Consider the following 23,634-nt stretch of genomic DNA (forward strand, 5'->3'; position numbering starts at 1 on the left):
TGATAACCAGAGCTTTCTAAGTCTCTTTGTAGAAAGAAACTCCTTCCTTGTTGTTCTGTCAGCATGATCAAGCACTGGCAATGTGTATAAATAGAAGATTTTTCTGACAAGACCTGGGACATCTTCTTACTGACACTGCCTTTTAAGGTGATAAGGAGAAAAAAAGGAAAGCTTTTGGAAGAGAAAGCCAGCACCATATCCCTCCTTACAGACATTGTAGATATATGCGTGACTCACAAAGACAGCTGTATGAGAATCATAAATTGAGCTGAGTGATAAAAGGCTTGCAGGAACCAGGAGCAGATTAATAGGACTCTGGTATGTATTGGGTATGTGTGTTTGAAAGTGAAATGGGTGGGTAGCTAGGTGAGCAGTGACACTTTTTGCTGATGTGTGAAACAGTGCAAAGTGACTTGAAGGTAGGAGTTTCCATTTGGGGCTCTGTGTTGAGCTCAGCAAGCCTGTGTATAAGCATTTGAGGATATTCAGCAAATAGGCTAGCATGTAATCTGAAGTTGGTAGAAAAGACTGAGATTAAAGATGTAGGGCATTTGAAAAAACATATCTTGCTTCTATAGCTTGGAATTCACTCAAGTATGTGGTCATTTGGGGATTTTAGACTCCCAAGAATGATAGCCCAGAGTAAGTAGACAACTCATGAAAGGGAAATACTGTCTCAGGACTAGTGAGCAGGAGCCATGTAAAGAGGAGTCGGAACAGGGCACAGGGATTTTAAATAGCAGAGTGAGGAGCCCTGGGAACTATGAAGAGAAGAGCATTTGAAGAGCGTGAGCTCCGTGGGGAAATTCATCCCTAGAACATGTAAGGGCCTCAACTGGAAACCCAGTTCTGATTCCCTCAGATGGTGTTCTCATGACAGTGAGATACTATCAAATGCTAAAGAAATAACAATTAGAAAATTATTTACCCAACCTCCCATGGCCAGAAGTGGGGAGGCCAAGGCAAAAGATTTGCTGCAAGTTACAGGTCAACCTGACTGGGTTTCATAGCAGGCCACTGGGGGGTGGGGGGAGAGGGAGAGGGAGGCAGAGAGACAGGGAGACAGAGAGGCAGAAAGACACACAGAGACATAGAGAGATAGCTAGTTATTTACTGCATTTGGTCACATGCGCAGCACTTTAATAATTTTTCAAGAGCACTTATGGTAGAATAAGGTTAAGGCAAATTAGATGGCAGGAACTGAGAAATAGACTTGGTGAATGAGAGCACTCTGAGTATGATAAAGCTTCCCAAAAAACCTTGACAATGAAGAATAGAAGTGATACAGGCTGCCAGAGAGAAGAGATTTTGAAGGAGGTGGGTGCCTCTTTCTCTGCTATGAGAGCCAAGCTTGTTCAAATGCTGATGAGGAACTTTTTTAAAAAGTTGAACTTGTATACACATATATGTAAGTGGGGTTAATTTCACATTAGCACTTGAAAATTTGGGGAAGATTCATAGTACACCCTGAAGGACAGGCTCCAAATCAATGATAAAGACCTTTCAGTATATGAAGAGAAGTAGTGTTGTCAATATAATCAGATATGATGACTAGGTAGTTGGAGTAGAGAAATTGCCCTGGGGTGGCTTTCATGAGCTCAGTAGAATGGGATGGAAGGTTATGTGGTGAGGAGTGAGGCAAAGGGTAGCTGGCAGACTTGATGGGAGAGAGCTTTGGAAGTGGGAACAAGCTAGGGGATTATAGGAAAGGTACAGTCAGCCTGAAGAACATATCTAAGATTGGTACTCACCGATTTGGGCCACCAAAATGCCCAGTTATTTCTTCTGTACTCAACCATGTGAAGGAAAACCAAATCTGCTATATGCAAAAGGTCAGCACTGGGTTGACACCGAGTTCTGCCAGGTAGATGCTATGGGGGAATTCTATGGCAGGGAAATCTGGATACAGTTTGGTGAGAAGAGTCAGAATGTGCAGAGACGAAGTCAAGTGAGATGATTCAGTAGAAAGGACAGGAAGGAGCTGTTGGTGACAGAACGAGCAGAAGACTGGAGCTAGTGATAGGACCCGGACACTCACGCTAGCTATGGGTGTGCAGATGGCTTGCTCCATGTTCAGTTTTTAATGGCTCAATTTTATAGTTTTCTTAGCACTCTCAGAGCGGGCTGGGCATGGTAAGCATAAAGTCTTGGTTGACTGTGGATCTGAAAATATAGATAGATAATAGACTGAGTTAGGCAACCCAGGAAAATAACTGTGACTTCCATCTGCCTTGGACCATTTGTCCTGCTATTGTATAATACTCAAAGCTTGAGTGGAGTCTACTTGTTCTTTGTATAACTAAACTCTGTGACCCACTGGAAGTGACTCTACATGTACCAAAGAAATGAATTCTAGCAGATGGATGTGTTTCCTTTTGTACCATACCACTGATACATAATCAGGGCCTTAATGGGCAACTGCTTTTAGTTCTGAAAAGGCTGATTCTTTAAATACACATTTGCTGGTATTAATGCTATTATGGGGATACATGTACAAATTGAGATTGACAATGCCCTTGCAGACCTCCAGTAAGGCAAAGCAATTCTTTGCAAATTATAATATAAGGCATATTGTAGGTATAACACACAAGTCTACAGGACAAAACAGTTGTAAAAAGAGCTATAGGTATCATAAAAGAAATACTTATAGAACAAAAAAGGAAGACTAAGGACCCCCAGGGATAGACTAGTGCTCTGTTAAATTTAAATTTTCTGAACATTAACAAAAAGGGATCAGAGTGACTAAGAGACTAGATTATAGACGAAAAACCCAAGGAATTAAATCAGCCTGTATACTATGAGGGTGTGTTAACATCAGAATGGAAGTCAGTGAATATGTTGTGTTTGGGATGGATTTGTTTTTATTTCTACAGGAAACAAAAAGACGTGGATATCATTAAAACTAATAAAGCTCAGAATTGAACAGGGAAGGTCTTCTGAAAACTATGGACACTGACCCCCCCAAAAAGCTAATATGCTAACCACTTCTGAAAACTTCTACTTTTCAACACTATTCCACTGAAATTTCATTACTTAGTTTTGTTTGTTTGTTTGTTTGTTTGTTTGTAGACCGGATCTTTCTGTGTAACTGTGACTGACCTCGAACTTGCTATGATGCTATGAAGACAAGGCTCATACAGATCTACCTGCCTCGGACTGCCCGAGTACTGGGATTAAAGTGTGCAACACATCTGGCTTGGATTTACACTAGGACATTGTGAAACCACAGCACTAACTATTATCTTACATAAACTTATGGTACATGATTAAGGGGATAAAACCTGAGAAATATTGACCTTGATTTCCGAAATAACTAATAAGCCTTAACACAGTGAATAGTGAACTATTTTTCAAGTAGACTCAGTTGTTTCAACATTAACGATGAACTTTCATGCTGCCGAATGGATAGGATGACTTGTTGTTGCTATTGTTGTTTTTATATGAAAGAGACAAATATGACACAGTGGTCCCAGATGTTGATTTCTTTTTATCATCCGTATTTCCATGTATTTATGTGTATTGATAATTCAATAGAATCTGATTCAGTATTTGGCTTCATTTTAGAAAGTGACTGCTATGTACTTTAAATAGTTTTACTTTAAACGTATATATACTGCTTTAAAAAAACAGCTTCTCAATTAATGTTGGCTAAGAACTTCCCTTAAAACTTTGAACCAAATAAAAATAATTGTGTTTATGAGTTGGGCGTGAATGTTGACAGTACAGATTCAACCAGGGGCTGAAGACTTGGTTGTCGTAAGAGCTCTGGAATTGGCCCATTAAAGGAATTTTGTAGCATCTCATCGAGAAACAGCCCTGGGTTCTCCTGTGAGTCATCCTACTTCCGTTTCTTCTGTTTCCAAAGGCTCCTCCTTCATTCTTAGGAGGCTCGTAAGAGTTTTATGTTCATAAGCTGGATTTCACTCAAAGGCTCTGACAACATGACCTTCATTCCGTAGTGGTGCTGAATCGAGCACGGGCAGGCTGTGCAGGCCTGGGGTTCCGCAGGAACCTTTTGAAGGAGCTGGCCTCAGAACTGGAGGTTCCCATTTGCAAATGAAGTCATTGCAGTAGATCACAGCGTGACATATCTCATGGATCAAAACTGACAGACTTTTATACAAAACCAAATGGGTAGACTTTCCCTGTTTGCAGTGATGTATGCAGGGGTGCCACCATTTCCTTCGGGGACACCGTGCTGAAATGTAGTACAAATGCTCACCCTAAGGAAACAACAATAGAAGTTAGAGTTTTAAGTATTGAGCAATGTTGGATATAGGCCATCTTGACATTCTTCTGTATCTGCTGTAAGAGTAACATTTGATAGCAGCCATGAGATAGCCATGCTTATAAAACCACTTTTGCATGTTTTTGTATATTTGTGTGTGTATATGTATGTGTGTGTGTGTGGGGGGGGGTTGGGAAGAGGTACTAGGCATAGAGTACCAGAATTATGAATGCTACACATGTACTCTATCGTTGACCTACACACTTCAGCTCCTTTTATCTAACTTAAGTGCAAAGTTATTTTTTCTCATTACAACATACACACACACACACACACACACACACACACACACACAATATGGTGAAATTTAAAATTAAGGAAATATAAGTTGATTAAAAAGTAAAACAAAACTATCACATTGGATAGGTTGGGAGCGCATTTTCCTACACCCCTTTCTGTGCACATGTATGTGCTACCCTTATCAACAAATTTATGAATTGCTTTATGCTTGATAATTACATTTTATACATCTTCCCATATCAGTAGCCTTTCAAGATGTTCACATTTTAAAATAACCACTGTTTAAGTCTCTTACTGGACATGTAGTTGTTTCTGATATTTTTCTGTTGCAAACAGCTCCTTGATAAACACCCTTTTACACAGTCTTTCTGCGCTTTCTTAATTATACCCCGAGGCTAAGTTTCCAGAAGATGGGCCACTAGGCCACAGGTCTGGGCATTTGGAAGCCTGATAATTGCTGTCAAATTGTTCTCCAGGGAGCCTTGTTATCTGTTCTCTGACTAAGGACATATGAGACTGCCTGCCTTCCTTCACCAACAGACCTGCAGCCTAAACCTTTCTGGTTTGGTTTACATTCTTGCCATAGTAGCTCTTTCAAGTAGACAGAACCAATGGAGAGGGATGTGAGCGGTCTCTCATGTAGAGCATGCGCAGGTGGGAGGCAGCTCCCTGACTCCTTTCTCATTCTTGCCTTCCTTCGGCTGGTGGTGGTGACAGCAAATGACTCCCGGGAAGAAACCATGACTAGAAATTCCTGCTCTAGCCATGGCCTGGCTCCCGCCTGCACTGCTGCCAGGGTTCTGGCCTCCAGCCACCAGTCTGTGGGTGGCATGATTCTTGTATTCTGAGCAAAGGGTTGTGTTGGCACATTGCTCACCCAAGCCAATGCTTAAGCCAGCGGAAGGAGGTGGGAAGGAAGTAGAGGGTGACCAAACTGCAAACATGAGAGCCTAGCCCAAAAATCCTTCAACTCTTACTCCACACTGTGAGCAAAACAGCCCAGTCTCCCATCTGGTGTGAAATTTTAGTTAATGAGCTTGTTTTTCAATGATAAGATTTCTATGCATAGAATATTTTTTATATTTTATTATTTTTGTTTTGTTTTTGGAAACAGGGTCTACTATGACTCAGGCTGGTCTCAAACTGGCTATGTATCTAAGGGTGACCTTGAATTGATCCTCCACCTTCCCCATCCTAAATTCTCAGACTACCAGTGAGTATTACCATGCCTGGCTCTAAAGTTTAATTGGTTTCAGGTTCTGGGGAGACCCAGGGCCTCTTACATGCTCGGTAAGAGGCTTGACCACCAAGACATGCCTCCATCGATGTAATTTTATTTACACAGCACACAAAAGGAGTTAAACTTTCATAAATAAGATAGAAGAGGTGGTGAAGGAAGATAAGAGAAATCTTCAAGATAAGAGAAATGAGCGTGTTCTCTCTTGTATCATGCAGTTTAATACATTGAACGGAGGAGGAAGACCTTTGAGCAAATGAAAGTCTCGAGGATAATCCTGAAGGTTATCCTCAAGGTTCTAAGAACTGTTTGGTTGTGATGTTGTATAAGGAAACTGTTACACAAAAGTGCGAGAATGGGTAACAGTGAACAGGAAGTGCATGCTAGTGTGGGGCACTGGCTTACGCAGATGAAGTAGTTACAGCCAGCATCTTGCCTCAGTGTGCACAGTTCTGGGGAGTTCTCCTCAGCAGTGGCTTTGGTTCCTCTGCCCTAAAGGATCACTCTGCTTTCCCCATCGTTAAACCCATGGAGGGGCACTGGGAAAAGGGACAAGACTTGCAGTGTAAGTCAATAAAATAATTAAAAAAAAAAGCAAACTTCATCAGGTGATGTCACTTTAGTGGTCTGTTAGGCCTTTTAGAGAGAGAAACTATGCCCCATCCTTTGCCACAGAGAGAAGGAAATGGTCCCATAGCAAAGGTAACATCACTTTTCCCATTTGTGGAGAGAAATTGCATTTTGATTGTATATTCCTTGTTTCTTAAAACCTTTGGGATATCTTTTCAAATTGGTCAAGGTAAATCCATATAATATCTGATGTACAAATTTCAGAAGTTTTAAAAAAACCAATTTATAGTTTTAGGCAGATCATATAATTTATGACCTCAATATTTTTTAATCTATAAAATAAGAATGCTAGACCCAGACCAGCAAGTTTCAATATTCAGGACGGAGCACCACAATACACTAGAATCTTCTTTTGACGACTGAAGCTTTGAAAGTTTACTCGGCCTTACTAAATGGTCTTGAGGGTTGGGGATTTAGCTCAGTGGTAGAGCGCTTGCCTAGCAAGAGCAAGGCCCTGGGTTCGGTCCCCAGCTCCGAAGGGAAAAAAAAAAAACCAAACTGAAACTAAATGGTCTTGAGGTTGGGAAGCAGAGTGAGATGCATGTATACCAGTTACTTTTCTCGTGCCTGAGACAAAACACTTGACAAAAGCAAGTAAAGGGAGGAATAGCTTATGGTTTCAAGGGATTTCTATCTGTCACACTTGGTATGGGTGCCGAAGTGCCTCATGTTGGCAGGAGAAGGAAGGAAGAAGTTAGTGACACTGTGGAGACTGACTGGGGAGCAGTGCGTGATCCTAAAAGCAGAATGAAGCCATGGCTGAAGTGGTTCATTGCAATGGCCTGTTTGTCTTAGGTAGCCAGGCCCCATAACATGTGGTGGTCCTCCTTCACGCTCTTGAGGTAGGAAATGTCAGGAACTTGACACGGTGCATGTCTTTACATGACAATCTTAAAACCTACCTCCATCTGTTTTTATCAGTTTAGGTCCTTTGACTGTTTGCTTGCTTGTTTAGAGACAGGGCCTTATATCCTAGACTGGTCTCAAACTCTTTATATCTAAAGATATAATCTTAGACGTCATCTAAGGATAATCTTGGACGTCATCTTCTTCTGCTTTTACCTCCTGGGTGTTGATGTTGCAGGTGTGTACCCCCGTGTTAGGTTTGTGGGGTTCTGGGTCTCCTGAATGGCAATCATGTCAGCATTCTGCTAGTTGACTTATACTTGGGGGTTTGGTGTGCAGGAGGACACATGTGGAGAAGAAAGTAGAAAGAACACTGCAGGCACAGGAAGTGCAGCCTGCTGCCTTTGGTCTGAGCAGATGGAAGACTATGTTGGATGTGGCTGCAGGAGTCACACTGCAGTTCTGAGAACATGTTTATCAGGACTCTGGTGTCCTTGAGTCTGACATAGTGATCTGTCGCTAGAGGACGGAGCATCAGGCAGCAGGAGCAGCCCAGTCCTGTCGCTCACAGTAAGTACACTGTGATTGTCTGTCTAGGTGTAACCCAGAGGAAGGAGGACCTACTCTGAAGGCCTCAGTGGATTAAAATGTATGTCTCTCCTCCCTGTGGCAGATCCTTTGAAAGGGAGAATTGCATGGGGTAAGGAGACCTTGAAATCTAGGGCCTTTCCAAGGATTTTTCCTAAGATCATTGACGTGATCCCCTGACTCTCCACTCTTAAATCCAGTCTAGCTCAGCCAAAATTTGTCAGGAAGAATTCTTTTGATTGATCCCTGTACCCTGTCTCTACTGAGCAAGTTGGGCTAGGAAGCCACACTCCTAAAGCTGACTAGCCAATAGAAATGTATCTTTTGGAAATCCCAATTCTACAAACATTTCAGTGCTAGTGCTCATAGCTGTGTATTAAATACAGTGAACGCAAGAGAGCAGGACATTAAAGAGACCCTGCACATATTAGTCAGAGCCTTAACAATGGCCTACGAGACAGATTTGTTACAGAAAGCCTAGGTAAAGACTAACAGAGTCTCCAGGGGACAACGCCAACTTAGACAAAAAAGGGAGCCTCACCAAGTTCAGACTGACAGGGAAGGATCAGTAACAGACTTAAGAGACCGATGTTTCTGGGGCCAGAAAGATGGCTCAGCCAGTAAAGTTCTTGTCCTGCATCTCCAGGGCCTGAGTTGAATCACCAGTATCCACAATAGAATAAAACGTTGGGCATGGTGGCATGCTTTTTATCACAGTTCTCAGGAAGCTGGCATAGCTGGGCTTCCCTGGTACGCAAGCCCAGCCTACTTGGCAAGTTTTAGCTGTGTCAGAGACCCTATCTCAAAAAAAAAAAATCAAAACAACAAAAAATATACCCATCACAAGGCCTGAGAATCAATACACCAAGTTGTTCTCTGCCCTCTGTATGGACGTATGCATGTGCCTGTTACAGGGGATAAAGGCTAAGACCTCCAAGGTAGGCAGGATCTAGACTGATACTCAAGGCACTGGCTCACCCCAATTGTCTTAATTTGGATTTTACTTTTATGAACAGATACCAAGGCGACTCTTATAAAAAACATTTAATTGGGGGCCTGGCTTACAGGTTCAGAGGTTCAGTCCACGCAGGAGCATGGCAGCATCTAGGCAGGCATGGTGCAGGAGGAGCTGAGAGTTCTACATCTTCATCCAAAGGCACACAGGAAAAGACTGGCTTTCAGGCAGCTAGGGAGAGGGTCTTAAAGCCCACGCCCATAGTGACACACCTACCGCAAGGCTTCCACCTCCAAGTAGTGCCACTCTCTGAGCCAACCATATTCAAGCCACTACACCAATGTGCTCATGTCATGAATGTGGGATAATAGTTTAGTGGGCCTTACTCGTGGAATATTGCCTGGTGAATATTTCTTTATGCATATCCACTGATGGCTTTGCTACAGGGACAGGAGTCAGAGGTAGCAGAGGAGGGAATGTCACTCAGGGATGGAGTACAGGGGCAGCACGTACCAGGCCCTGGCTTCAAAATGACATAAATAACAAAACCAGCAGCCCAACCCCAAACTTGGGTTTTAATCTCAGCTCCAAGTTAGAGCGTGAGCTAGTTGCATGAGTCTAGAGGTAAGTTCCTTATTTATAAGCAGTAAACACTTAGCTTCAGAGAGTGTGTCCCAGTCGCTTACCACTGTAAAAGTTAAGGAACTGTTTCATTCCTGTGTGCTGCTCAGGAAGTGACAGGCACCTGGGAAACCCACAAAGTATAGTTTTGTAAGAAGTTGCTAAGCGTCCCGAGGAGACAGTGCCTGACTTCTTGCCAGTCCTTGAGGTAGCGATGTGGGAAATTACAACACAAGGTCTAGCAAGTAATGTTTTCTGTTTTGCTCCTGGAGACCACAGTTGCTTAAATTTCATTCTCAACGTTTACCACTCCTCAGCAGTGCTGTTCTGCAGCGAGAGGAAGTTGGGTCTGGAGGTATTAGTCAGGCTTTATTAAAGCACACTTGAGGTGAGAACAGAAGCATATCAGAGTGGCAAGTAGAGCATCCTGGGAATTTGGCTATGGGGATTACGCATTGATGAACAAATGTATTCACAAAACTATTTTCCTGGGATCCTGTGCATCCCCATACTCTTCCACTGCCTGGAGAAGGACCAGTATGTGGTAAGATAAACTCAAAACCAATCATTTTAGTGCTTTTCTTCAGGAAGAATCTTTTGTAAAATAATGACATCTTTGTGTCACTGGTTTGTGAATGGGTTGTTTGATTTTCGGTAAGAAAGCAGCTGGGAATATCATCACTATGGGCATATATCACTATTGACTGGAACATGGGAACACAACGCAGCATGCGCAGGAGGTCGGAGAAGCTGAGCTGGTGTTGTGCGGCCCACCTGTCATTCCAGTACTCAGCGGGCTGAGGCAGGAGGCTTGTCCTGAGAGTGAGGCTGCCCTGTGCTGCACGGTGAATTCTAAAGGGCGAGATGACAGCTCAAAGGCAAGCAAGCAAACAAAACCAAAGGAAGGTCCTTAAATCTCCATGTGAACGTTGTACTGGTAGAGACCGTTCCTGGAGTAGCAGTCATCTCCCTGCAGAGCCTTAGGGAGAAAGCCCTTTTTAGAAGGAAGCATTGCTGCATGAGTTGAAACCCTTGATTCATCTTGGGGATTCCCTTCAGAAACACTGATTCCTTTTCATGAGTTCTCAAACAGACTGGCTGACCTTGGCCATGTCGAAACTACCAACTCTGAAACAAATAAAACCAATCAGAGACTTTCCTAACTTGCCCAAATATGTCTTGGGAAGAAATCTTCTAAGGAAGGGATAACCAATACTAAAGTTTGGCTGGATGCTAGCTAACATTTAAGTAGTTGGATGGAGTTTATTGGGGGGCAGAGGGGGCAGAATGGGATGAGACAGGGTCTCTATGGAACTCATTCTGTAGACCAGGCTAATCTTGAACTCCCAGAAATCTCCTGCTCCTGCTTCCCCAGTACTAGGATTAAAGGTGTGCACCCCAGGCCCCAGCCCCCAGACTGGATTTAAGAGATGAGATTCTCTCAAAGCCTTGCAGCTTGAGTTCTGGGAGAACCCCGTGCTTTCTGCACATGACATTCTTGTGGTTGCTTGTGTTGTTTTACGTTACTATGACAAACACGGGAGGTGAATGACTCATAAAGAGATAAGGATCATTCTGTGTCACAGGTTTGGTGATTTTGGGCCATCAGGGTTTGAAGCAAGCATGGTGAGTTAGGCACTGAAAGATCAATTCAGAGGTAGCATTGACTACATAGGGATTCACAGTCTGAGCAACCATGAAACCCTGTTTCAAAACACACACACACACACACACACACACACACACACACACACACACACACACACACCAGAGGTATCACATACACACCAGAGAGGTATAACTGACTACATGGCAACAGTCTGGGCAACATGAGACCCTGTTTCAAAACACACACACACACACACACACACACACACACACCCCTCATCTGATTAGGCCAGGCTCATCCAAGATAACTTCATTCTTATTTCTCTTACACTCATCTGACTAGAGACCTTATTTACATTGATACAATCCTTTTTAAAGGCTTAATAGGATGTGCTCACGAGACGTCATTCCATCAAAATCACATGTTCGGCTCATACTCAAGACGAGGTAGTACGTGGGGCACAAATGTGGCCTCCCACAGCAGACTGCTCAGAGGCAGAAGTGAATTGAAGTGGGGTATTGCCTATACACAGGGAAACCACCTGTCACCATGCACTGTCTCTGGGTGAAATACATGGAGTTTCACTTCTCTCTCCTAGGCCTGTGGGAACTAAGCAGTAAGCATTGAAGTGGAGTGAAGGTTCTGTTTTGCACAACAGCTCCTGGCCTGAGCCTTTCTGCTTGCTTCTCCTTGCCGAGATTTAAGATGAGTTCTTTGCTTTCCAAAAAGTACCAAGATAATAAATGCCTTTCTGCTTAGTCTGGTGACATAAAGCCTTTATTGATGCAAAGGGATCATCGGTGAAAACTTTTATCTCCATTAAATGTGTGAAACTCTGCATTGCATTCTTTTGAGACAGCATCTCAGTATACGGTCTAGGCTGGCCTATAATTCATAGAACTGGCTTTGAACTTGTAGTGATCCTCCTGTCTCAAGCATCCATTTCCTGTGGCTGGGGGTGGTTTTACAATTTTGCACCACTCACACTTGGTTCTGCACCACTTTTTAAATTTTGTTTTAAAAATTTGTTTATTAAGTGTGTGTGTGTGTGTGTGTGTGTGTGTGTGTGTGTGTGTGTGTGTCCAAGGGAGTACCATGGTACCTGTGTATGGAGCTCAAAGGACAGTTTTTGGAAGATCGTTCTTTCCTTCTGTCATGAGTTTTATGGATTGTGTTTGGGTCAGCAGACTTATGTGGCAAGTTCTCATTGGTCCTGTGACTTTTTATAAAGTCATATAATTTTAAAGTAGGTCAGAAATGTGTTTCTAGAAGGATCTTTCCCAATTTTAATTCTGCACGTAATAGAATCCAAAATGTCCTACTAGAGGGTTTGGGAGATACTGCTCCACAGACGTGCCAGTATGGGGTATATGACACTCACTTATAAGAAATGGTCTTTAGCGAGGTAGTGATTGAAAGATCCTGAAGCAAAGACCCATAACCAAACTGTTAGAATCTCCATACTTCAACCAAGGTTTGCCAAAGCAATTCCTAGGATATCAGGTCGTTTCTCAAAACCAACCATGGGGCAGCTGGCAGGGAGAAGGCTTGAGAAAGCTTGGCTTTTAGCAGATTAAGCTACTTGACTCCACATATCCACCTGCAACGAGAATTTCAGCAGATTCAGACACAGTTCTGGGAGGAAGCAGAGGACCTTTGTATAAACTGGTGTGTGTATATTAATGCTATAGTCATGAGGTCTGTACGTTGTGTCTCTTTAAGAAACTGGGATCACTGAGGGTACAGATCTTCAAACACCACTGAGGCTGGACAGAAGGCCCTGAGAGTAGACATCAAGGTGAATAGTTCTCTGCTTCACTGATATTCACAAATACTACTTTCCGGAAATGAAGATCACGAGCTTCTAGACCAAAAGAGCTCTTGAAAGCAGGACCGACCATGTAGACCAATGTAGCATGATAAGCTTCTATGCAGATATTCTGGGCTTAGGGCATGACAGAAAATGAATTGCTCTAACATCAGCCCAAAATTAAATAAAAGAAAAGAGTATTAAGGTCACCACAGAGTCAGGATATTTCTTGTGAAACAGAAACTTGGTTCCTAGACTAGACCACTGTGCCCACACATGTCCAGTGCATTCTGTAATTCAAATTCTGTAATGTAAATTGCACACACACGCACACACGGACACACAGACATCCACACTCGAGCGAGCGAGCACGCGCGCGCGCTCGCGCACACACACACACACACACACACACACACACACACACACCCCTACCTACCTACCTGACTCAGGAAATGCAAGTCCAGGAGGTGCATATTTTTAGCAAGGAAACAGAGTCACTAGTGTTACTAAGCCAGCTGGTCAGCCGGATGTGCCTCGTTGTTGTTCCCCAAGGCTACAAGGTTACCATAGGCCTGTGGGTATGCAAAACAGTTTTGGGCTTCCTGCTCCTCTTCACTGCTCATGGGAAGAAGTCCAGGTAGATAAGAACCTAAGCACCACTGACCTTTTATTGCTGAGAAATTAGCTCCCCTTGAGGGAGGAGGTGGATGAACAAGTTAGACTTCCTGTGTTCTCCCAGGTAGCCTGTCTGCCTCCAGTTTCCTCCTTCTTTTCCTTGCCTACTTTTGTCTTTCCCTTTCCCCTGCTTTCTCTCCTCTTCCCTCAGCTTTCTTCCCAGTCTGTGGGCCAGACAGATAGGTGAAGTAGTTTTCCTGCCTTGGCTTCAGCTTTCGATGCGCTGAGATTGAAGCGTGAACAACCACACCCAGATCCTGGCCAATGTCTCTAAAAGAACCAGAGCATTGGTTAAAACCAAAACCCAAACAAGGAAACCTTACGACACTATCATATGGCCACTTGGGCCTTAAAAAGAAGTGAAATAGTAAACAGAGTAACCATTACCTTTAGTCATAAAGGAACTAAACCCACAGCCATTCACAGCAATTCTGTGAGAGAAGTTTCCCTGTAGGGTGTAAACTCTATGCTTGTGTTCCTCTGAGCGTCTGCATTTCTTTTGCTTGAGAATTGGAGGCAGGAAACGGGGGTGGGGGTTGGGGGGTTGGGGGGTGGGGATTGGTGAGAAGAAGGTTGCTCAAGGTTGCTCGTTCTCTCTCTCTCTCTCTCTCTCTCTCTCTCTCTCTCTCTCTCCCTCCCCTCCCTCCCTCCCTCCCTCCCTCCCTCCCTCTCTCTCTCTCTCTCTCTCTCTCTCTCTCTCTCTCTCTCTCTCTCTCTCTCTCTCTCTCGCCCAGGTCTTGCTCTATAACCAAGACTTCCCCATCAGCCCAACGCTGGGATTATAGGCAGGTGCCACAAGCTATAGCATAGCAGCTTCACAAAGATTTTTACCTGCTTCTGGCTCATGAATAGACACCCTCTGGCCTTTCACTAGCTGAGCTCCACCCAAAGACGGTCCAGCTGAAACCACTAGGCCAATTGAAGTGGGTTGTGGGCTGGGTTATAGTTTTACAGTACAGCGCATGCTTGACACGCTTGAAGCCCGGGGTTGCCTCCTAGTACCGAAAAAGATAATAAAAGCAATAAATGTTAATTGGCAGAAAGACAAAACACTAAGTTGAGTGCACTGGTGGCTATAAGTGTTACAGCTCTGAGCAGGAAGGCTTCTACTAAATTCAAGATTCATGAGAGAAAAGCCAGTTCCACAATTTTGAGCCAAATCTGAAGCAAGCTTTTATTAAATATCTGCCAGGATGATGGACTCAGGCCAGGTCCATTCCTGGATTTCCAGGAAATGGCAAAGAGTCACATTTTACAGAGGCTTAAAAGAGCAAAACTGTAGGGATACCGTATTTCCCATCAGCTCCAATCAGGGGCAAGCATATATCCTGATTTCCCATCCGCTCCAATCAGGAGCAAGCATACATATTTCCTCCCTTTGTACTTCCTGCCCACATCCAATCATGCACATCTGGTGCAAATAATTTTTTTTAGGGGAGCAAAGATGTGTGGCTTGCTACTTCCGAAGAACCATAGCCCAGCATTTCAGGAGGTTATCTGTCCTTGGGGCTTGTGGGTTAACTTTGACCCTTCCATTTCCCCAGTGGAAGTGTGATAGCTCTGAGGGAGAAGGTATCCTGGAAATCGGGAGCCAAGTAATACCACAAAGTCATAGAGCACACCAACCTCACACAACAGATTTATTGGGAAAGACACAAGAGGTGGCTGCCTCTGCCTGCGTTAGAAGCGGCAGGGAACTGAGCAAAAGACAGGCTTATATATTATAGTGGAACTTTTTGGAGGCGGAGTTTTCCGGGGTGGGGATTTGTAGGATGTCAAGTCCTGAGCTTGGGGAGTGCCCAGAGATTAGTGAGGTTTGTTGGATTTTTTAAACCAACCCGGAAGTGAGCTCAGAGCTTTCATTCTAGAGGGAAGTGCATTCCATTTCTTCCGGCTCTCCAGGAGCCGGAGACAATGGGATTTCTTACTCCAAGTATTCCAGGCCAGCCTAGGAGACAAAATGAAGCCCATCTCGTGTAAGAGACAAAAAAGGGCAATTAACAGAGCCAGTGCTGTGGGAGCAGGAAGTGGAGAAAAGTCATGGCTATTTTAAACAGAAATAAAAGACGGGATGTCTGGACATACAACACTTACTGTTTTCTACTCAAGCACGGAAGTGAGAGATCAGAAAAGTCTGTGTACTCTGGAGTTGCGATTGCTGTCTGTCTGTCTGTGTCCTTGTGTCTTGTTTTCCAGTGCTCCCATAGATGTTGGGCACCTACTGCCCATTTCTGTTTGAGTTGCCTTCCCCAGGAATGACATACAATATTTACATCATATTATAAAAAGGGGACTCCATTGGTGATTGTAGGTATATGGAAGTGTGATGGAACAGAGGACATTTCTGTCCATTCTCTTTCTTCAATGTCCTGAACTGATTTCATTCTGCTGAAACCTTTGACTTCCTGTTGCGCTCTGCTTTCTAATGATCCGAGGGAAAAGAGACAGCTGTATTGACGACGTTCGTTCCTGGTGAAAAGTCAGTACCACACCACCCTCACCTTCAGGTCATATTCTGGGAAGGAGAGTGGTGCTTAGGGTCAGGACAAGGTCCATCAGCTTCCTCTTTCCTTCTCTCTTTCTCCCCGCCCCCCTCGCCCCATCTCCTCCCATGAGGAGATTCAGGTTGTCATATAAAATGACTGTTTTCTGGGTCTGAACCAGGAAGGACTGCTAGGGATTTCAAATGAGCCCTTAATTTATTTGGCCCAGTAATGGACACAGTTTTTGATAAGGTGCTGGGCTAAAGCTGATATGCCCATTTCAAAGACATGGGCACTAGGCCAGGAAAGCCACTCCCAGAGACTTCGTGGAAGCCCTTGGAAAGCCCGGATAGGTGCTGCACTTTGGACTCCATCCTACTGTTGTAACAGGCGAGGGCCCCTCATGCAAATATTTGCTTAAACTCCTGTAAACACCGTCACCCTTGGTAGAAAGTGCTCTGTCAAAATGATAGCGGGTTTCATTTATTTAAATAGACCTTATCAAAATATTTGTGGATTTTATTTGTTATTTTGTAAGGATGACAAGTTTGACTGGCACTAGGGCAATGGCTTTAGCAAAGTCCTGTGACTACAGGGGTTAGGAAATGGAAAAGACCACTAGAAATGCATGGGTCCCAGGTCTCTGCTCAGAGGCCAGTGAGAGAGCCTAGCAAACTCTGGGGAATCCCAGCTGGACAGGCAGCTGAGAGCTGCCCTCTGTCCTCTGGAGAGGCTCTTTCTTCCCTGCTTGTTTGTTATTTAGTTCTATTGTGGGATGTTGGCTTTTGTTTCATTGTTTGTCTTTTGAGACAGGATTTTTCCAGTCTCAGACTGATAATCATCCTGCCCAGCCTCCGTACTTTTACGTTCTCTTTTGCTGCATTTGAGGTGTTCTTAGCCCCGTGACAAACGCTTTTAAGTTTTAAGTAATCTTTCTGTCTCTCTTTCCTCACCTCATATCTCTCAGCTTCCTCCTGCCTCAGTGTCCAAAGTGTTAGGACTACAGGCTGTGCCAACACACCCAGTTCTCTCTGAGTTTTTATAATTAATTTTCCCTGGTACATGTGAATATGCACATTAAAGGGGGCATCATGAGGTAGTCTATACAGGAACACACTATCTAATGCTTAAATCACAACATACACAGATTCTCAAATGCTTATAATCTCTTTGCCAATTTTTAAAAACGCTTTCTTCCACTTTAAAAATAGACATCCATTATTATCTCTAGTGACTACATGGTTTCTCTCGTCTGCTTGTGGTTTTGAACAAATTAATCAATGCCTCCTGCCATCTTTCTTCCTCGTAGTCTACCTAACCTCTAGTAACCTAGACTCTCAACTTGAATGAGATCAGCTCTTAGGTTTCCTGTAGGAGAGAGATCAAGCACTACCTTTCTGTGCACAGCTTGTTTTGTTTAACACGGTGAAAAACACCTTCTTGGAACACGCAAGAAGAAAAGAAGTTCTTCTAGTATCAAAAACAGTGATCGCAAAGACACCAGAAGATGTGACCAAGGCTCTTCTGTACTTGGATTTTCAGGGACATCTGCAGAGGCAGATGCACAGTGAGTAGAAAGCCAAGAGAGAACAGAACGTTGAACAAACAAACCCCGAGATTCAGAGTATGAATGCACAGGACTGAGTCATAAGCACAAAGGATTTGCTGGAAGACAAAGGCTGGCCGGAAGCCTGGAGAAATGGGGCATTTGAATGGATGACCCAGTCTTGACACGTTAGTGACATGGGTGGGCACATATCCTATGTCCTCGTTTATTATTGCTGAGGACATAAGCTCTATAATAATATTTTCTCGGTTCTTATGTGACACTATGTTCTTTTATTCGAAAGACGTTTTCTACCTATTAAAACACCATGAACATTTTTTTTAAACCTTCAATAGGCCTAGAGAGATTTAAGGGCATCTTTGCATGAAGTGTTTATGTTTAAGCATTGCAGCTGTTAAGACTGGGCAGTGTTTTTCAGAGGACCCAGGTTGGGTCCTAGATCACATATCAGTCAGCTCACATATCAGAAACTGCCATTTCTGGGTTGTGGGAGCTTCAGCTCTAGCTTCAAGAACATTATATGTACCTTCTCCCTCCTAATTAAAGAGTAAAAAATAACAAAAATAAATCATAACAGGCTTCAATATTTCTTTTCTTTTTTTTCAAAATTTCAGAACAACTCCTGAGAGCAGAATGAAAATGGGATGCGTAAATCTTTTCTTTGTTTCTTCTCTCCATTGGCATCTAGTTCTTCCTCAGCCAGTTAATTTTAAGCGTTAGTAGAAGAGTCCAATATGCAAGGAAGCAGTTTTGAGGTCATGTGTATATAGATCTGTATAGAAATCTGGCATCCACAACAACCAGGAACTCATTTCTATGGCTTCATTGCCCTCAGAAATGGTTCCCAAGCTCCATTTTCCAGAAGGACACGGGTGTTGGGCTTACTACCCAAAATACAAGTGCTGGTTGCCAAGGGAAGAACCCAGGCAGATAGCTTTAGGGCCTCTACTAGGATTTGGTTGTCAAACAGTGCAGTCACAGCCCTTGCCATGGTCCTTTCTGCCATTTACCAAGTTTAACATGTCTTCTAAAATCATGTGCCTCCCAAAGAGCCATTTGTAGTACTTATAACATTGTGATAATTACCTGCATAAAGATAGTCTCTATAGCATGGTGGATAGATGAATAATCCAAAGAAAACATCATGTTGAATAGCCATCTCTCACTGCCCCAGGGTTTAGGAGATTCCCGGGCATCCTACTCTCTTTCTTTCTTTCTCTTTTTGTTCTTTTTGCTTTTCCTACTTGATTACTTACTTAGTGTTGCGTCATTTTCTAGTCTAATTCATGAATGATAACCGGATATTTCCTGCTTACCAAATAGAACAAATGCACGTGTTCTCCCAGTGGTATTTGCTCCTGTTTTCATTACTTGAGTATTGTATGTTTTTTGTTTTTCAATTTAAGGCATGATCCCCTGTAAGCCAGGATAGCTTATAACTTGCTATGTAGCTGAGGTTGATCTTTAACTCCTGATCCCCCTATCTCCATCCCTTGAAGGCTGGGAATACAGGCATGTGATATCATACTAGGTTCATAAATTGTGTGTGCGTGTGTATGTGTGTATTGTGTGTGTGTGTGTGTGTGTGACTGTGTGTATGTGTGACTGTGACTGAGTGTGTGTGTGTGGTGTGTGTGTGTGACTCTGTGTGTGTGTGTGACTGTGGCTGAGTGTGTGTGTGTGTCTGTGTGTTTGTGTCTGTGTGTTTTTGTGTGGTGTGTGTGTGTTTGTGTCTGTGTGTGTGTGTGTGTGTGTGTGTGTGTGTGTGTGTGTGTGACTCAGGGTTTCTATTATGTAGCTCTGGTTTCCCTAGAACTCACTATGTAGACCAGGCTGGCCTGGAACTCACAGAGATCCAGCCACCTGCCTCTGCATCCAAAGGGCTGGGATTAAAGGTGTAAACCACCCCACCCAGGCTATGAATTGTCTTTTTTTTAATGACCCTCATAAACATTTAATATCTCCAAGATAAAATACATATGTAAAGAAACACATAGATTATCGTGTACAAAGTCCTAAATTCTAGGATAAAGATATAACATTGACATCTGTTCAGTAGCTTCCTACTAGGATAAGGCTTTAAGACTCACAGCTCTTGTCTGATGAGCCTTTGAGGCTAGTTAGATGCCATTGAATGTCAAGGAAAGGAAATGATAGGAGCTCTCACTGTTGGGGATACATTGTCCCCAGGGCCTAATTGTATACCACATGGCTATCCCATTCGCACTATTTAGATACAGTTCCATTAGATAACTCCACATTTACATCCAAATTAGGTTTGTGTGTTTGTGACATTTAAAAAAGGTAACCCAGCTTTATGGATAGTTTTAATAATGGCTATAAAGTACATAGTAAATTTATGCAATATAGTTTCTAATTATGTGCTATAGTTCAGGAATCTTATTCTAGTTTTAAACCACATCTTAAGCTTTGCAAGGAGTGAGTAATATTGTACCACTCTTGAATATTGTTCTTTGCCTAAGGCTTAATACATGCTGAAGCAATGGCTTCTGTTAAGTTCAACACTAGACAGATTATGAGTATGTGTGACTTTGTGGGTATGCACGTGCATTCAAGAATGTCATATGGATGATAATATGTATTGCATAATGACATACTATATCACCATGTGTGCATGTATTTTACATATATGACTATGTTATGTATATGTTTATATATGTAACACACACGCATATATATACATATATACACATATACATGTATATATGTGTATATAAATCTCATTTAGTTCTTGTAATGAGGCAGTAAATTCTAGCTTTTTTTTCCTTGCCTTTTGGGAACAGAATTTCTGCTAGGGTAGCTTTGAACACCCAGGCCTCCTGCTTTAGCCTACTGAGTGCTCAGATTATGGGTGAACGCCACCACACCGTAGTCCATGCTGGTTATATAGACCAGAGGTGCTGAACTTCCAGCTAGGAGGTAGCTCAGACAGTGCTTCTGATGTAGGACCTGAATCAGAGTCAACTCAATTTTGAAAGACTCATATTTCAGGATGGAGTTTTCTTCTGTAAGAATTAATTTTGATTGGTGGGGAGCAGGATGGTGGAAAGAAGTTGGAAATGACATAGAGCATTTTGCCTTAGCATGTAGACATGAGACTGAAACATACCCATTAGGGAGGAACACGTCAGAACTGACATCGAGGTAATGGTTTGGGAGTACAGAGTCTGGTCTCGTTTGACTCTAATCTACATGCTTGCATGACTGAAACTGAAACTATACAAAATTAGAAAAGAAAAAGCTTTACTTTCATTCCCTGTAGACGGGGCAGAATTAGCCATTCACACCAATGGTTGCCATGGGTAGATGGAGACCATTCTCTATAAGAGAACCAAGGAATTTAAAGAAAGTGGGTGCTATTTAGGTTGAAGTACAAGTCCACAGCCTGTTCCAGTCTGGTCCTGCAACGAGGGAGCCAAGAAGATCACTTCTCTCTTCCTGGTACGTGTGATAGATTTTAACTACATTATGACTTTGAATAACAAATAAATATCTAACAATATCCCCAGAAACTTGTTTTGAATATTTGAAAATTCCAGAATCAGCACATTAAAAACGAGTACCTACTTGTCTGGGGTATGCAATGTGCCGGGTCAGAGAAGAAACAAAATAGTTTTAAGCTGTCTTCAACTTATTTGTGAACTAAAAGGAGAAGCCCCATCCTTATGATCATGCTTGTTTTTCTTCCTATGTCCCGGAATGTTTGTCTCTAACCAAATACGACTGACTAGGTTTGTCCAGAGGCCATCAAAGGGTTAGAGGTAAGAAGGAAGTGTGGAAAGTTGACAAGGAATCACCAAAAGAAGACCCAAAAGAGAAAGTCCCATTAAGCTTGATGACAAACACAGTCTAAAGCCATATCCATGAGTGCCAGGTTTTTCAAACTGAAGTAACCAACGACATCAAAACTGTGGACAAAGCTTCTTTGTGAAGAGGTGAAGAAGATTTGGTGTTCGTTAAGAAGCAAACGAGCAGGGGTTGGGGATTTAGCTCAGTGGTAGAGCACTTGCCTAGCAAGCTCAAGGCCCTGGGTTTGGTCCCCAGCTCCGAAAAAAAGAAAAAAAAAAAAGAAAAAAAGAAAAAAAGAAGAAGCAAATGAGCTAACCTGTTCTCTGTGCTCCAAAAGGACAACACAGCTCTATTTTGGCGAGTTAGATCTAGTTTCCTTTGAAGAGCTCTGGGTGAGCATTTGCTGCATACCACGTGACTGGACGCTATTGACTTAGTGGGATACCTTGAGATGAAAAATCACAACAGAAATGCTTCTTGATTAATGAAATATTCTCATTCAAATCCAAGGTAAATGGTGTTTTTACCAGATATAGGAGAACAAGGGTTCTACAAGAAGATGAATGCAATTCTAAATCTTGTTTTTAGTGACAGGATGAGCTAGTGTGGGCACATAAAAGTATGGTTGTGAGGCTATTCTTGGTTGTTAACTTGATTACATATGAAATTAACTAAAACCCAAGTGGCTGGGTACACCAGTGAGAGACGTTTTCTTGTTTAAATCATCTGAAGTGGGAAGACCCACTCCTAATTCAGATCTTTGGAGATGGGAAGATCTACCTTTAATCTGGGCCACATCTTCTTCTGTTAGCCTGTGTAAAGGACAGATGGAAGAAGGAAACTCTTTCTCTTTTCCTGTTTGCTCCAGCTTTCGCTGGCAAATTCTCTCCTTCACTGGCATTGGAGTCTACTTCTTTGGGATTCCAACATACACTGAAGACCAGCTGAGATATCCGGTCTCATGGTGGAACAACTACTGGATTTCTAGGCTTTCCATTCATAGATGACCATTGTTGGACTATAGCCTGTAAGCCACTCTGGCAAATTATTTATAAATGAATATATATATATTCATTTTGTCTACTCTGTTTCACTAGAGTAGTGGTTCTCAACCTTCCAAATGCTACAACCCTTTGTATAGTTCCTCATGTTGCGATGACCCCAGCTATAAAATTATTTCATTGCTACTTCATAAATCTAACTTTGCTATGTTATGAACCATAATGTAAGTATGTAATATGCAACCCAAAGGGGTTGCAAACCACAGGTTGAGAACCCTGACGATACAATGGGCATCGAGCTTGCATGCACATTCAGTGATTTGGAAGCCAAACAAGGGCTACAAGTGGATTAGTATCATTGGGCTCAGCTATTGGTTTTGGAACCCATACTATTTTTGCTATGTTTACATAAAACCATGGAAAATAATTACATCTACACCCAAGGTCATAGGAAGTGATATATAAGATTTTATTCTGTGTTTTTTAATGAAATACGTGTTTAGTAATTCAAAATAACCAGATGTTTGGTCTTTCCAGGGAAAAATGTTGACTCTTTTGGTCTCTTTTCATTCAGAAACTTTTGACATCATATATAGTCGAATATTCGAGTGTCAAGATATGATTAGAACCTTCCCACTGGCAGTCTATGTGTTCCAAGCTACTTATATACACTTAAGATAGATAGCATCACATATTTGTCACTTTGAGTTTCTATGTGTCATGCCAGATTTGATGCCAGAGCCTTTACAAAAGTTTTTTTTTTTTTTTGTTCAAAAGAAAAACCTTTCTGAGGGATTCTCATCCATATTTTAGTCATCTCCCCCAAGCCACTGTGTGAGGGCTATCATCCATTGGCAGGTGGTTCTGAACTGTAAGAAAGTTAGCAGAGTATAAACTTACCTGCAAGCTAGGTAGTAAGCATCATCCATTGTGTCCTGCTCTACTTCATGGGTGTAGACCAAGTTCTGTCTGGTATAGTAAACAGGCCTGCCTCTAGTTCTGGTCATGACTTCCTTCAGTGATGGGATGTGATCTGGAATTGTAAGCTAAAAAAAAAAAAACTCTTTTCCTCCCCTAAGTTACTCTTCATCAGAACCATAGAAAGGGAACTGGCCCACCAATCCTCTGTTCATTGTAAATGATCTGGCCTCAGATAATCAGTTACAACAGAAAAATGAAAAAAGCCCTTGAACTTGCCTCTAACACTTCCAGGAAATGGTAGCATATCCTTGCACCTGGCTCACTCTGTCCCAAGGTCCTCCCCAATGTTATCT

General features: G+C 42.6%; 1 protein-coding gene and 1 long non-coding RNA gene across 11 annotated transcripts in view; both read left to right on the plus strand.

Moving 5' to 3' along the window:
• The window catches only part of LOC134483819 (GATOR2 complex protein MIOS-like), an 80,620-nt gene extending 76,219 nt beyond the window's left edge, over positions 1–4,401 (plus strand). For 3 of the 5 annotated variants that reach the window (XR_010060872.1, XR_010060874.1, XM_063279634.1), the window contains one exon: positions 3,070–4,400. Coding sequence is in view for 1 of the 5 variants with exons in the window: in XM_063279634.1 (XP_063135704.1) it covers positions 3,070–3,098 (29 nt within the window). In the remaining 4 variants the exon portion in view is untranslated. Of the gene's footprint in view, positions 1–3,069 lie in introns of all 5 variants that reach the window. The other 2 variants (XR_010060873.1, XR_010060871.1) reach the window with 2 other exon arrangements.
• A 5,100-nt stretch (positions 4,402–9,501) lies between these two features.
• Positions 9,502–23,634, plus strand: part of LOC102555751 (uncharacterized) — a 53,409-nt gene continuing 39,276 nt past the window's right edge. Inside the window, exons 1-2 of one of the 6 annotated variants that reach the window (XR_005497841.2) lie at positions 19,277–21,011; positions 21,302–21,869. This is a non-coding gene — a long non-coding RNA (uncharacterized LOC102555751). Of the gene's footprint in view, positions 9,950–19,276; positions 21,870–23,634 lie in introns of those variants that run through there. The other 5 variants (XR_005497842.2, XR_005497838.2, XR_005497840.2 and 2 more) reach the window with 5 other exon arrangements.

The sequence above is a fragment of the Rattus norvegicus genome, chromosome 20, assembly GCF_036323735.1.
Source record: "Rattus norvegicus strain BN/NHsdMcwi chromosome 20, GRCr8, whole genome shotgun sequence".
NCBI classification, from domain to species: domain Eukaryota; kingdom Metazoa; phylum Chordata; class Mammalia; order Rodentia; family Muridae; genus Rattus; species Rattus norvegicus.